Here is a 14,518-nt window from a genome sequence, read left to right as displayed (position 1 = left end):
GGCTCACCACTGCAGAAGTTACATGGACCTGTGGTCTTGAGCTATCCAAGCCCAAGTGAGATCTCTTTAACCAATTTGTGAAACAGTAATAGAACATCCTTATCTTTTATCCTGGTTATTGGTTAATTTGGCTCTGGACTCCTTTATTTAGTTTGGAATAAAATGACAACTGAAGATTTCATTACAAGAGGTTGAGTCAATTTGGGACTTACTTTGGCCAATACAGTGAAGTGAAAAAATATAAATAGCTCCAAAATATTTGGAGCTATTAAAAAGAATCAGTAGTCATTTGATGCTTGAACAGAATGCTGAGAGGAATTATGGAAAACGCTGGATGCATAATGCCCTGAAAACTTTCTTAAATAAAGCCAGAAACTTGCAAACTAATTTTACAATCTCTGCCTTGGATAGAAAATCCTGACATTGGGTATATTTCTACTAAAAAAACAAACCCAAAGGATTTGAGCATGACCTCCCATTTATGAAGAAGCATTTTTCTTCAGAAAAATCTAAGTGAATTGAGAAGTATACTTACATGATGAACTGTTTGGAGTATTTCTGTCAATAAATTCATTGAAATTTAATAGAAATTCAGTGTTGTTTTCTGATTTTTTTACATCATTACAGTATTCTCTGAAAAACAACAGAACATCAGCCTTCTCAGATTTCTTCCTTTTGCTACTAAAGCAGACAATTCTAAAGTCCAAGCAGGATTGTACTACTATGATGAGGTAGCAGGTACTACTGTGTCAATCGACTGCCATGATCAATATCAAATGATGACCGTATCAATTATTTCAGGCATGTACAAGAAATAAGGTGTTCAAGTGCCTGTCAAAATCTGATTTATGGGAAAGCTGCATGTATGAAATAGTGCAAAGTTTCCCAGAAAAAACTCAGGACTATGAAATTAGGAGATCATAATCTGTAAACGAAATAAAAAAATGCCCAGTGAATTTTAACTGCTCCTGGGTTAAACTGTACTGGTGAAACATAGTCACTTCATGCTCAAGTTAGGCCAGATTTATGAACCCATTACCCATAGGACTAAGAAGTATTAAAGGCAATTTTAATAGCGTACAGACCACATAAACATATAAAGACTCTGTTTTGACATATGCAAAACAGATAAACACTAAACTACTCTTTATAAAATGTAATAAAGCACTATATCATTGGGTGATTCACTGAATGCAAGCACTGACAATAAAAGTCACTGGGCATTTTGGAGGTAAACATTGGATGGTGAGTGGCATTAAACAACTTTAATTAAAATGTAGAAAGTATTTAGCAGTAAAGCTTTCTTTTTTAAAAGAGCTTTTTATATTTAATTAATTTTACAAACAAAAGAAGTCTGTTCAAGTATTTCATATGACTAAGATGTCTTATTACCCTTTATTTATGTTACCATGATCCTGAAATACAATAGGCAGACTTTGCCTTACTACACCAATATTCACATTTAAACAGAACCACATATCAAACATACTTTGTTAATGTAGGACAGCCTAACAACTAAGGATTTGCTGGAAACTGCTAGCTGGTACAATTGATTATCGATAAACTCAGTCTTTCAGAAAAATAAATTAAACAATTAAGCTGAGATACATTTTAAGATAGTAGAATTTTACATACCATCAATCTAGTCATGGAAATCAATCTATTAATTGAAATTTAAATGTATACAGAAAATTGTCAGATAAATAAGGAATGCGACAATTCTCAACTGATCTTAACTGTAACAGTGTTTCCTTTACATATAATAACTATCTTTTAGACAAATCTAATTTTTAAAAACTGTTTATCATACTAGGTTTCCCTTGCAAATATAAATTTAAAAGGGCAACAAGATCTGTACAATTTCACATTAAAAAACGCCAGGGAATTAATGAATTTAATCAATTTTCAATCACTTAATAATTTTTAAGTTCAATGACTCAAAAATTAACTCATCCTTAAGTGACAGAGAGCTTTGAAACCCTTTGTCTTGAAGTTGGGAAACATCTTGACATAGGTATTATGGAACTTATTTTAAAAATGAGAGCCTAAGGTACAAAGTTGTAAAATCTTAAAAGGCAGAACCATGAGAAATGAACACACACGTATAAGTCTTCCATTAAAACATCAATATCTGATTTTACATCTCTCTTTGATGGATAAAAATAGGACTCAGAGCCTGAAGATGCTATTTACATTCCAGCAAGAAAAGACAGACAATTTTTTACCAAAATGAAACTTTATTCATCAAGTGTGTATTTTCTATGTGCCATTAATCTGATCAAATGCCCGTTTGCTGAAATAATACTTATTATTGCAAAATTGACTAACCTTGGCGCTATAAACGTATAGCCAGCTTCATCAAAATGATCAAGCTTCAGGGTTTCTGAAACTACAAAGATGAAGAGTGAACACCAAGTAAGTAAACTAGGATTTTTTTCCATCATTTCTCTTCTCAAAGTATTAGGTTAACTTTTGCATGCATCCATGAATTTAGCATGAAATGTTTATTTTGAGATACTTTCCTACTAATATACTGTATACTTCTCAGTATTTCACAGTATAGGAAGCAATTACTTATATACAACATACACCTGGAAACAATAAGATATATCTAACAATTTATTTAAAGAGGACATTTAATTAGCATGACAACATGAAAACATATGAGACGTTTTCATTAGAATTACAATCCAATACAAAGAAATATTTGGGACACTGAGTTGTTAGAAAATGAAGAAAAATGCTCCTACTATTTTCTGCGACAAAGTTTAAAAACCTCAAATGTATTAACATCACTGTCAATCCTACTGAAAATAATGGCTTTAATAGCAGATATCACTGAACATTGATAGGACCAGACAAAGAAGGATTAGAGATCAGCAACATATTGAAATGTGCATGAAAACTGAAAAATACTTCACTTTTTTTTCCCCTTTCTATTGCTATGGTACCCAATGATTATGGAGAAAACCCTGAGGTGAGTAATACAGAGGAGAATATCCAGTAGGAATAGAAATATAAGTGAAAAATATCAACTGCAGTAAACAGAAGGAAATTGAGCAACAAGAATATACTTGCCAGTGTGGATTTTGACTATCCATCAGAAAGAGAAAGCAGGGAAACAGAAAAAAACAGGGTAAAGCACAAGGGGTCACAAACCAATATTTTATTCAAACAGCCCCTTGAATAAAAATATTGTACATAGATAGATCAAAGGTTCAATTTACATACAGCTATAGTCTGGAAAAAAAAGACAAACATCTCTGAAGACTGAAGAATATGCCCTTCTCAATTACCTTCAGTACCTTCTATATACTGTGGCTATTTCAAGGGTCTGTTTTGCAGGTTATATTGATATAAATGCAAAACCAGATGATCTAATCCATTAAGAGAACTATATTCTTTCCTTAAAACTTTAATTTTAATCTACTTACTATTGGACAAAGTTACAAAACAAATCACTGATTATTAAAAAGTTGCCATATCCTACTTCATATGCAGGAGGCAATGGTAGAGGAAAGTGATGTAATGCTAACCAAGCTTTCTCTAAACCAACAGTATCTATGTCTGTCAGAGTTTAACTGTGCTTTTCGAACTTTCTATTTAACTACATACTTGTTTTAAGATTTAAGTTAAAAGGCTGTGATAGGTTCTATTTTGTGTACTATCTAGACTACACTTAACACACAAATAGCATTCCAATATTGACAAGTGTAATTTCTAGCTATCTCTCCAGAATTGGTAAATGGCTTGAAATTAGCCTAATCTAAAAACAGAATAAAAACATCCACTAAAACTATTTGTAAAATGCAAAATAAAAGCCTAACTGCAAGCCAAACCAAACAGGGCTTTCACATTGCTTTATTCCTACATGTAGCAGAGGTCATCTGCTAAATATTATACCGTAACTAAAATACAAAAAATGCTTTATTATTATAGTCTGAATCACTACATTTTGCTAATAGAATGAAGAAAAATAGTATCCAGACCCTTAAAATGACAGCAACAGAGGATACACAAAGCAATGATTCTATAGGCACAGAGCAAGGGGGAAGGGATTGTCAGTGGAACTGGGGTACCTGCACATATTCTATTTTTATAGAATATTTCTTGCACCTTGGATGTTACAATGGGTTAGAATCATTGCTGCAGATCTTGGGTACATCATGATAACATTAGTGAATTCCACAAAAGTTATGAATTTCAAACATTGCTTTTTAAGTGAATCTGAGACTTGGCAATTCTATACAAAACCAGGGAACCTTCACAGGACTTACATTTGGCTTGAGTTATTGGTTCTTCTATTTTGGCTTTAATATAATAAAAGCTGTATGATGGTAACACCAATGCCAAGCTGCAATAGAAATTAGACAAGTAAAGCAATTATGTTATTTGCAGTAGTTTTCCACTTTCAGCTTCTCTGTGTTTTGAAAGCAATTAACAAGTTTGGATCATTGTGAGATGAGATAGACACACCAGTCTCAGTGACACACCAGCCTCACACTTTGTAAGAGACACAAGTAGGTTTATGCCTGTCCGGAGCTTCCTTGTGTTTACTTTCATTCTTATTTATACTTTTAAGCATAAATACATTTTTTAACAGATAGGTAAGGAATTTCCAAATAATTGCAAATAAAAAAATAAATTATTTCTTGTATTTTCCTCTGGCACATTTAACATCCCCGTGTAGCACCACACAGTGATCACTGACTGCAGAAACATCATTTAGTACTGTGCAGATTTGCACACATCCTATAATGAGAGAATATCCTTCCACTAATAAAACAACTATCCATATTCATTAGAAAATGCATCTGGCAATACTTGAATTGACATTATATTCAAGATCCAAAATATGTTTTTAATCATGCAGTCACCACTAGTAACTTTTGAGCATAATTGTGTAATATCATTTAAGACTTGCAGAACATTTGCAACATATTTTCTTTTAGATTATATTTATTTTTGTTCAAAAGATCTAGGACTTTTTGCAGCTAAAATCAATACATATGTAGAAGAGTGCAGGTCTAAAAAGGTATGTAAAGGACAGGAAGCATAAGTAGTCATTAAATAGGTATCATCATCTGCCAGGTCTCATCCTTAATTTTCACACTTGGATTTCATCCATGTAGAACTGCAATGGTTTCTAATGGATAGCTGCAGAAATTAACATTAAAAAAAGTTGTACAGTTGAGCCATAAAGGACCTGACCTTTAATGACACATTTGCCATTTAAACAGAATGTGAGAGAGATTACTGAATATTTAGTGATAGCCTTCTACCAAGTCTCCTCTAGGGAAATCAGTGGCAGTTTACCTGTCATTAACAGTTAATGCTAGCAGAAATTGCTAATTAAAATCTGTAATTTTATGTTTAATAGGTTTTTCTGCAATGAGACTCCATGGATTTATTGCTGTACCTCATGCCAGGTAGCTCAGGAGGAACTAAGAAGTCATATAAATCAAATGTGTTTCTCTAATGATTGTTAGATGGCAGTCTGATAAAAAACTTTAGTTTCTTAGAAAGTATAGAGGCAGCTCAACAGAAAAATGGGTGAATAAAAGATTGTAGGTTTGCATCCTCTTGTTAAAACTGATTTGTTTGGTTTTATATACAAATTAATGTTTGCATTCTCAGTGACTGTAACCTGGGATCCAACTTGGCTGAGGGCTACTGTAATTCACCACAACAAAAACAGCCTTTTGGTAAAAATTTGACCCAATATTTGTATCATGAAGTTTTGAACTAGAGTAGTTTAACTTCTCTGGGACTTGGTAAGCCCTAACTTGTTTTAGATAATGTAGAGTTTCTACATTCTAATGTTACAGAGTTGTGTGCTTAAATGAGTTTGAAATAATATATAGTGCCAGTGTTGCATTCAAGGGGGGATGCTTTTACCCATTATTTCATTTGTTCCTGCTGCTGTTAATCAGGTAATTTTTACATACAAAGCAGAATCCAGGCTAATTAGTTAAACTTGTCAATAATAGATTCAGATTTCAGAGATAATCAGTAGCACAGCTCCTGCTCCTGAGGTCCCACATAAAGGTTGGAAAAATCATGTTATAAGCAATGACTATGACTGAAAAATATTTACATAAAACAGGTCACTTCTTTTTTTTTTTAGACCAAAATATCACATCTTCCTTTTTAACACATATATTGAAGCAGGAACATGGAAACAGTGTAAAGAAAAATTGAAATAAAAGGGGGTATCTATTAGAAAGTGCACAAGAATCAAAGTATACTGTGATACAGGAAATAAGAGGAAAAGTGAGATTCTCAACATCAGTTATAAATAATGTGTTTTTTCCTATATAAATCTCAACAATTGGACAAAAAATGAGGTTCTGTCCTTAGACAGAGCAACAAGGAAATCTGTAAAGGAATCCAGAAAATCCTACAGACATGGATACAAAGATCACCTTGTCCTGATTTAGCTAGTATAGAAAGTCTAATGCTAAAAATATTAATCAAAATAAACAAAAAGAACATTAAACTAAGCAAAGGAAGTCAGTGAAGTGAGTTACCTGTAATCAGTGCCATTCACAGCAGTCCATGTATATGTTCTGTTTCCTTTATCAATATACCTCTACGAAGAGATATTAGTAAAAAAAAAAAAAAATAAATTATTAAACTCTGGATCTTCAACAAGTACAACCTTTCTTTGAGAAATACAGTGCAAAATCACATAAAAATCTGTTGGATTTGTATGAATTATTTTGCTAAAAGCATGAGTTGAGTTGCAACTCCTTTTCTTAAATATTTTCGAAACTTATATTTTGCAAAAGAATCAACTATATAATTTTTATTGAACATTAGCAGAATGTAAATTTAAATAAATCCAGACAAACATGACCTATAATTTTCCCTTTAAAATTTATTATCCAGACCTATGTAAACCTTTTTCTATGTGATTTCAATTTGATAAAAAAATTCTTCCTCTTTTATGGATTATTTTGCAGTTAAACTATGAAAAGAAAAAAAACCAAAACCAAATCAAAGTTGAAAAAAAGGCTTACCTACAAAATCTTTAACAACAAAAAACACCCAGTGCCTGTCCTTTCATGTCACAGCACTACTGGCACTACTGGCTAAATGCATTTAAATTTGAATCATAATTATAGGCACAGCTAGGTAATCTTGATTGCACAGATGTATACACCCTATGCTAAACTTACATGTGTTTCTAATCTTGTTAAGAGAGCCTTGGATTTGGGGGAAAAAATAAACACGGAAGTAAATGTTTATTTTTAAATAACTTAATATATTAGAATAAACTTTACCATTTGCTTTCTTGTGGTATGAAAAATAGCGTCATACACAGAGACCCACAGTTCCCCATAGATTTAATCATGGATCCACCTGGATGACATCCTTTTACTCAGTTTTTCACTTTGAAAACTATAATTTTATGCCAGCTGCAACACATTATATTATTCTTTTACAATCAGAGTTTTGTAAGTATGCCAGCAATGAAGACTGTACAGCTGTTGCACTGCAACATGACAAACATTGGTGAAAGGTACCACAGGTATATCTCTGCCCTCTTTCTTTCCCTGTGGTAAAACGATAGTGAGGAAATGACCAGGGTTGTGGAAAAGAGGTGTCTTATTTGACTTATAAATTGAAACCTTCTCATTACCTGGTGGCTGCTTTTCAGTACAGAATGACAGTCTAAATAATTTAATAGTAATTTTGGAAAGAAAATTAAAAAAAGGATAAAAGAAAAATGGGAAAAAAGATGTAAATATCAATGTCTAATGCCCTGATATATTTCACATTTAAGGTTAAAAGATGGCTGAAGAGATTTCTATCCAAGCCTACTTGTATTCAGTGATGTGCCCATACTATTACTTCAGCTTAAGACTAAGCAGATATTTGAACCTAGTGCTGGCAGTCCCTCCAAATTGGGCACGCATCTCCACAACAGAAAAGCAGTGCTCAAGGTGGGAGGCAAGGAAGAGAAGAACTAGGTTGTTTTTAAAGCCTGTTGTGAGCATGCTTGAAAGCAAATTGGTTGAAACCTTCCTCCAAAGGTAACCCAGAAGATCACACATCTTCATACACCAGTTCCCATTTACCTTCACTACTGGGCGGTCTGAGACCATCTCATCCCCAGCTGATCTCTGCCAAAGAACCCACACATATTATTGCAGCTTTTGTGACCCTTTGGTTTTCACTACTGCCCACCCCGGCTGCCAAATGTGGCAATGCTTTTGTTCCTATGGCATCTTCTCTGTTAGTTGGAAAGCCCCTGAGGCCTTGGGAGACTCCAGCACACCCCACCCACGCTTGCTACGAGTCCAGTGTCTATGCTGTAGTATGAAGTCATCTCCTAAGACACTGCTGGGGCCAGCTGCAATACAAAAGGAAAGCAATGCAAACTCAAACCAAAAAGCAAAACAAAAAGAACATAAATTTTAAGCCTGAAGACTACAACTGTCAGTTCAGAGCAACCGACCACATCAGCCCTTTTTATAAGAAAATATATGAAGCTATCAAGTGCTAAGTGATGCATGGCTCATGCACGGCCCGTGGTTTAAAGCAGTTTTATTCTGGTTCTAGCAGCCTGGAGCTGGGAGGGTGTAATGGCCTGAAGCAGTCATCATTGCCAGCCAGCTCTGGCTGCTCCCTTCTTCTCTCAGAGAGGTCTGGGTAGAGGAAGAAATCTTGGGCCATGATGCAAGGGAAGGTGAGGGTAATTAATTTCATTGGCACTTGAAGCATCTGGGATCAAAAGGCTTGGGATATTCTATTTAAACACAGATTGTGGTCTGGACCGTGTGTAACTGGCACATTCTCACGCACCCAGGGATGTTACATTCCTCCCTCCTGCCCTGGTGCTGTCACTGATTTCAGCATTTGCAATGCTTCCCTCCCTCCCTCTTTGGGCAAATTGCAGGACAAACTGTTTCAGGTCTTTTGTATCACAAAGCCTGAGAAATGTAAGAACAGCCTGAAATCTCTTCAACATGTTTGCCATCAAAGCAATTTCTTGTACAACTCTAACCATGTTATTGTATTTTTGTGACCTTCTAACCCTCCGTCTTCTGATCACCTACACAGAGCCCTTTTCACCCATAGTCTTGGAAAGGAACACCTTAAATAGAACAACATAAATCTGAAAATGTCCCAGCATGGAGTCTCTCCCTTCTGGAGCAGTTTATCCTTCAGCACAGATGCCAGCAGGATTTGGGACTCTCTGTCGGGAATGACCAACTCTCCCTTCAAGGAATAGGCTGCTGGCATCTTAAACAGCATGGGCTCCTGACACAGGTGAGAGAGCAGAACTAACATCCAGTGGGGCTTATCTCCTCTGCCCTATAAGGACCTTTGTTCACCACCCTCCACCAGTGGAACCACTCAGGAAAAGACACTTTTTTTTTCACACAGCAGGATTTACCCAGAGATTGTAAAGCAGCATTGTAAAGCTTGGTTTTGGCATTTTATTGTGAGAAAGCACACGGTAGAGTACTGACAGAAGGCAAAGGGACTGCTGATACAGGTCTCTGCCATAGAAGAACATGGAAAGGGGTGAAAGATATTATGAAGCTGGATACAGAGAAGTGGTGTGGGCACATTTAATGAGATCACAGGACTCCACAGGGTCAAGGACCATAACTTTAAGGCATGCTTTGTATCTGGACAACTTAAGTGCATAAGGCCTGAGTTGAGTTGGTTTTCCTAATAGAGATTAATGTAATTCTGCTATCTACATGATTATACAATAATCACTATAATCATCTTTCAGATAAGATCACCTTGCACAGTTTCAAAGAACTTAAGCATGGTGTCCTGTCCTTATTTGCACTCCTATTAAATTGCACCATCAGAAGCAGAGTGCTTTGTTAAATCCAGTGCAGATACTAAGAAGCTGAGAAATAGTTATGAGATGTCCATCTTTGGGTTATCAGTAAAGAAAAGACATAGATCTGTTGTGGCAGATCCAGATGAGGGCCACAAATATAGTGAGAGGGCTGGAGCACCTCTCTTATGAAGACAGGCTGAGAGGGTTGGGGTTGTTCAGCCTGGAGAAGAGAAGACTCCAAGGAGACCTTATTGTAGCCTTTCAGTACTTAGTATGTCTCCAAAGGCCTGTTGCAGATTCAACTGATCATGAACTAAGTAGACATTCTGAAATCAGCATGGATGAACTATTGAGACATTTGAGACATTTGAGAAAATTCAGCTCTATTTTCAGTCTCATTCAGCAAAGACAACATGGGTGCTACTGCTGATTTTCACCCATGAACACAAGTAAGTTTCTACCATGTTTAAAGAAAAAATAGACTAGGAATATAAAAAACTTTTTTCTGTCAAAGAGAGAATAAGAATATAAGAATCTTCACTCAATGTAGGAATGATTTAGAGGAGTGGTAAGAGGGAGTGCTCAATATTGGGAGTCACTTGGTGTCTTTTGGTCAAAATTTAAAGTAGTATAAAAGTTAACACCAGTTAAGATGTTGAATGGAATATAAGTAAGGAATGTGCTGTTTTTAACAGAATATGCCCTCCTGCCCTCCCATTATCTGAGGCCCATTTCCTATCAATTTAACCTGATTAGTTTATTTCTACAACATATGTCTTATGAGAAGGATGAAAATTCTTCTGGAACATTCTGATACTTAAGTACAAACAGCAGAGTTGTTGCAATGTCGAAGTTACAGGAGATCAACAGGAAAGGACAGCTTATACCATACATGGAAAATTAACTACACAGTTCCAAGAAATTCTGGCAAGTATTGTTATAGTGCACTTATATATAAGGTTGTGCAGTGTCTGCTAAGTCATTGTTAGCTATCTTCAATATGTTTTATATTCAGAATGAAAAAGTTTCAAAAAGCTGTTGTAGAACTGTAACTGGGGGGCATGCTCTGGCCAGAACTGCTCCTTTAGAACACCAGTAATGATTTCTTCTAAATAAGGTCCCAGAGAAGAAGAGTACACATTAAAGGATCAATTTTGAGTATTTCCTATTGCTAGGAAATGTTGCTGTGCATTAAAGAAAACAGTAGCAATGTTTCTCAGGAATAAGCATTTTGGGCATTAAAATAAAGAACTCAACAAACTGTTCAGAAAGTACATGATATAACTGTAAGATGAATTTGCTTATCCAAATAGTCTTCATTTATGGCATAAAAACTTTACTTTTTTTCTCAATACTTTCTTCCCATTCAACCACAATATAAACCACCAAACCCATCCTCAGACATCTCCACAAGCAAATTAAGCACTTTGTTTTGGGATTCATACACAGAAGTAGGCTGGGTCCATTTCCTGGTGAACAGAGTGTAAGACCTCATCAACAACTGCCTGATTAATGATGCACCAAAGAAACCAAGGAACAAAACAATTCTTTTTTTCCTAAGTACATAATAATTTTTTTTTACTGTAAGCCAGTCAAAATAGCAAATCTAGAGGGAAAAATGGTACAAACTGTCATTACAAAATGAACATCACAGCATTTCATCATTTCACAGTATTTTTCTGGTTTGGTTTGTTCCTGTAAGTGTAATTCCTTGTGTTCCTTTCTTACCTCATCTTGGGACTTGACCAGTGTTTCAAAAGTTTTTTCTCCACTTTCTCCATCTATCATTTTTTTCCGAATCTATTGGCATGGAAGAAAAGGGAAAAGGGAAAAAAAAAAAAGGTATAAGTGTTGCATGTAACATGAATAATCTTTTCAGTGTTCAAAATATTTCACAGAAACACAGAAAACAGTAATGCATACGAAAGTCACAACTTTTGTCTAGTATTCCTTGTGCCTCCCAGCACATCTTTGTGATGTAGTACTGCTGATTCACAAAAACATTTTTGCACCAGTTTGAGAGAAACTTCTCTCTGAAGTAGCCCTTTCAAAGAAACTTAAGGCAGAATATGACAGATACTGAGGAATGCTAGTTAATGTCACGAAAGAACAATTTCAAACTAAGTGAAGAAATTCTGATTTCTGAATGTATTGCAAAATCAGTAACTGAAAAATATACAGAGGAATTAACTTGTTGTCAACACTTAACTTTTTTTCTCAGTTCTCTTTCTCACAGTAATAATCTTGTGTTAATAAGAGATAGGAAAACACTTCTAAAACATTTCAAATAATATTTTGATATTCTATTATTAAGTGTTCTGTTTTGAAAATTTTTTCTATTCCTCTCCCCTTTCAAGGAATTGTTACTTTATGAAGAAGAATAATTTAAATAGAAATCGTGGTATCTTTCAAAATGATAAGAAATATAATTCATTGCCCTTGCCTATGAATAACACTGGAACTTAATTAGTCTAATTATAATTTCATCTCCATAAAGTCATCTTCTTTTCAAATTTAAAATTCAGATTTATAGTGAAATAAATTTCCATTCAAAATCTATAACATGTATTGCTTCTCAATCGTTATACAAAGCAGCAACAGGTACTAAGAAAATAGGTTATTTACCTCAACTTTAATATCATTTTCCAATTCAGCATCTAGAAAATCCAGCGTAACAGGCTCCTGGGATTTAGGATTCTAAAGCAGAAGATATTGAATGATCAAAAAATAAAGACAGAGTACTGTAATGTTACAAATCATTCTAATCCTTTTATTCCAAAGTAACCTACTTAACTGGGTTTACTTACCCATCTATTTTAATCTCCTCTAGCACTACTAGTGCCCCTTGCTCATTTATTTTATTTTGTTGAGTAGAGAGGTTAATTGGCTAAGCGAAAACCAAATTAACACTAATTGCCAGTGTCTGTCCACAGCCTGTTATGGATGGATCTCACGCTGGGATGCTGCTTTCCCTTCTCCTGGTATGTCACAGATTGTACAGGTGGAAGCAGACACATCAGAGCACAGATATGAATGTCTCACTAGATGTCCTGTCCCCTAGAAGGGAAAGATGAATTTGGGAGGTCTTTCCAATAAGATAGGTACAGCCAACTGTACCCTTCTGCAGTTTTGCCAAGAGCAGACTACAGACTTGCTGTTATGACTGGGAATGGACTATGGTTCAAGATGCAAAAAGGCACCTCAAAAGGTGTTCCCTGAATATCTTGCAGTTTTGAAAACATTTCTCTTGACATCAGTACTGTTATCTCAGTTTAGGAGATGGAAACCTGTAGCACAGAAATACTGAAACCCAAGCTCCCAGATTTAAGGAATGTAAATGATGTCAACCCTCAACTATAGAGCGCAGAGAATTTTGGTGGTCTCCATTTGTAGTAACCCTGGCCCCAGAGGAGTGTGGGAAGCCCACTGGAGCTCTGCTGAACACGACCAGACCACCCTCTGGCCTTGGCTCCTTTCTCAGTCGCAGCCTGCACTTACTTGGCCAAAGCCATCTTCCATATGAATTGTAAGGAATCTGACTTTTTTTTTAGCAATTTTGCCTAAGCCTCATTGACTTTTTATTGTGTGTGGTGTAAAATCATCAATCTTCATCACCCATAAGTGAGGTCATAATAAACCCAATTATTTAGTGCACCCAGCTAAAAGTGCAGGCATTTCTTTAGAAAAAGAAGTATGGCAATATATGATTTAACCATTTAAATATAACAGTTCAGAGTAGAAAATGAAAAAAAAGGTCAAGTTTTCTTAATTTTTTGATTGAAAATTATTTACTTTGTCTAATAGCCCCATTCATACATGAAAGGATCTCAAGGCCTAGTTTTCTCAGTAATTGAGCGCTGTTTCTCACACAATTAGCAACACAAAATTTGTCATTAGCTGACACTATTATTTCAAGACTAGTGTAATTTCTGACAATGACATTTTTAAGAGATTTCAGTGATTTACCTATACTAACATTTACAGGGTGGACTAAAGTCCCTTCCTTCAAAATTATTATTATATTCCTTCTATCCTAACATTCTGTGGCAAAGTTACCTGACAAATGTAAATGTGACTATTCAATCAAAGAATGCAAGCATGTTTCATAACAATTTATATATGTATTTCCAGTTCATAGTGGAAGAAAACAATACCCTGCAGAGTTGGTAGAAAATACCTTCATATAATACTCTGGAGCACTAAGAACTTAAAAGTAGTGCTTATTTTAAAGACTGTAATACAGAATAATGCTAGAAGCGATTACTGTCTGCTAAGAGAAAAGCCAATAAATTTATTCTCAGAAAGAGAATATGCACTGGAAGGATTGCAGACAAAGATTCTGGGTATTACTGAAAACTTCAGGGAAATTTTTACATTTCTTTTTATAGAGGATAGATAAAACTAGCAACTTTAATATAATAACGTTAACATATGCTCTCTACTATTTCAAAGCAACTCAATCATTGCTATGCAGTTGCTTTCCACCCACCAACAAATCCACACTCTCAAAAGAAATAGCAAAAGGCTAATATGTAAAAATAAATAAAAATTTAAATATCTTACATGCAATGGGTAATGAATAGCATGGTCAAACCCAAACAGCATGCATGAAGGCATTGGCATGGCAGGGGAGGCATTTATGAAGTTCACATTCCATTCCAATACACAAGGAACAGAGAAGAAAAGAAATGGTAAAAAAAAAAAAGA

General features: G+C 35.1%; 1 protein-coding gene across 5 annotated transcripts in view; it reads right to left on the bottom strand.

The window, feature by feature from the left end:
- Positions 1–14,518, bottom strand: part of CACNA2D1 (calcium voltage-gated channel auxiliary subunit alpha2delta 1) — an 843,568-nt gene that overhangs the window by 483,427 nt on the left and 345,623 nt on the right. For 3 of the 5 annotated variants that reach the window (XR_007630104.1, XM_050325463.1, XM_050325464.1), the window contains exons 19-25: positions 12,437–12,508; positions 11,540–11,611; positions 6,531–6,592; positions 4,278–4,354; positions 3,079–3,093; positions 2,329–2,389; positions 536–633 (exon numbers count right to left, since the gene is read on the bottom strand). Coding sequence is in view for 4 of the 5 variants with exons in the window: in XM_050325463.1 (XP_050181420.1) it covers positions 536–633; positions 2,329–2,389; positions 3,079–3,093; positions 4,278–4,354; positions 6,531–6,592; positions 11,540–11,611; positions 12,437–12,508 (457 nt within the window). In the remaining variant the exon portion in view is untranslated. Of the gene's footprint in view, positions 1–535; positions 634–2,328; positions 2,390–3,078; positions 3,094–4,262; positions 4,355–6,530; positions 6,593–11,539; positions 11,612–12,436; positions 12,509–14,518 lie in introns of all 5 variants that reach the window. The other 2 variants (XM_050325466.1, XM_050325465.1) reach the window with 2 other exon arrangements.

This window comes from Myiozetetes cayanensis, unplaced genomic scaffold (genome assembly GCF_022539395.1).
Source record: "Myiozetetes cayanensis isolate MyiCay16 unplaced genomic scaffold, myiCay2020 scf3, whole genome shotgun sequence".
Classification (NCBI taxonomy): domain Eukaryota; kingdom Metazoa; phylum Chordata; class Aves; order Passeriformes; family Tyrannidae; genus Myiozetetes; species Myiozetetes cayanensis.
Note: the sequence above shows the minus strand (reverse complement) of the source record. Positions and strands in the feature narration are given on the sequence as shown.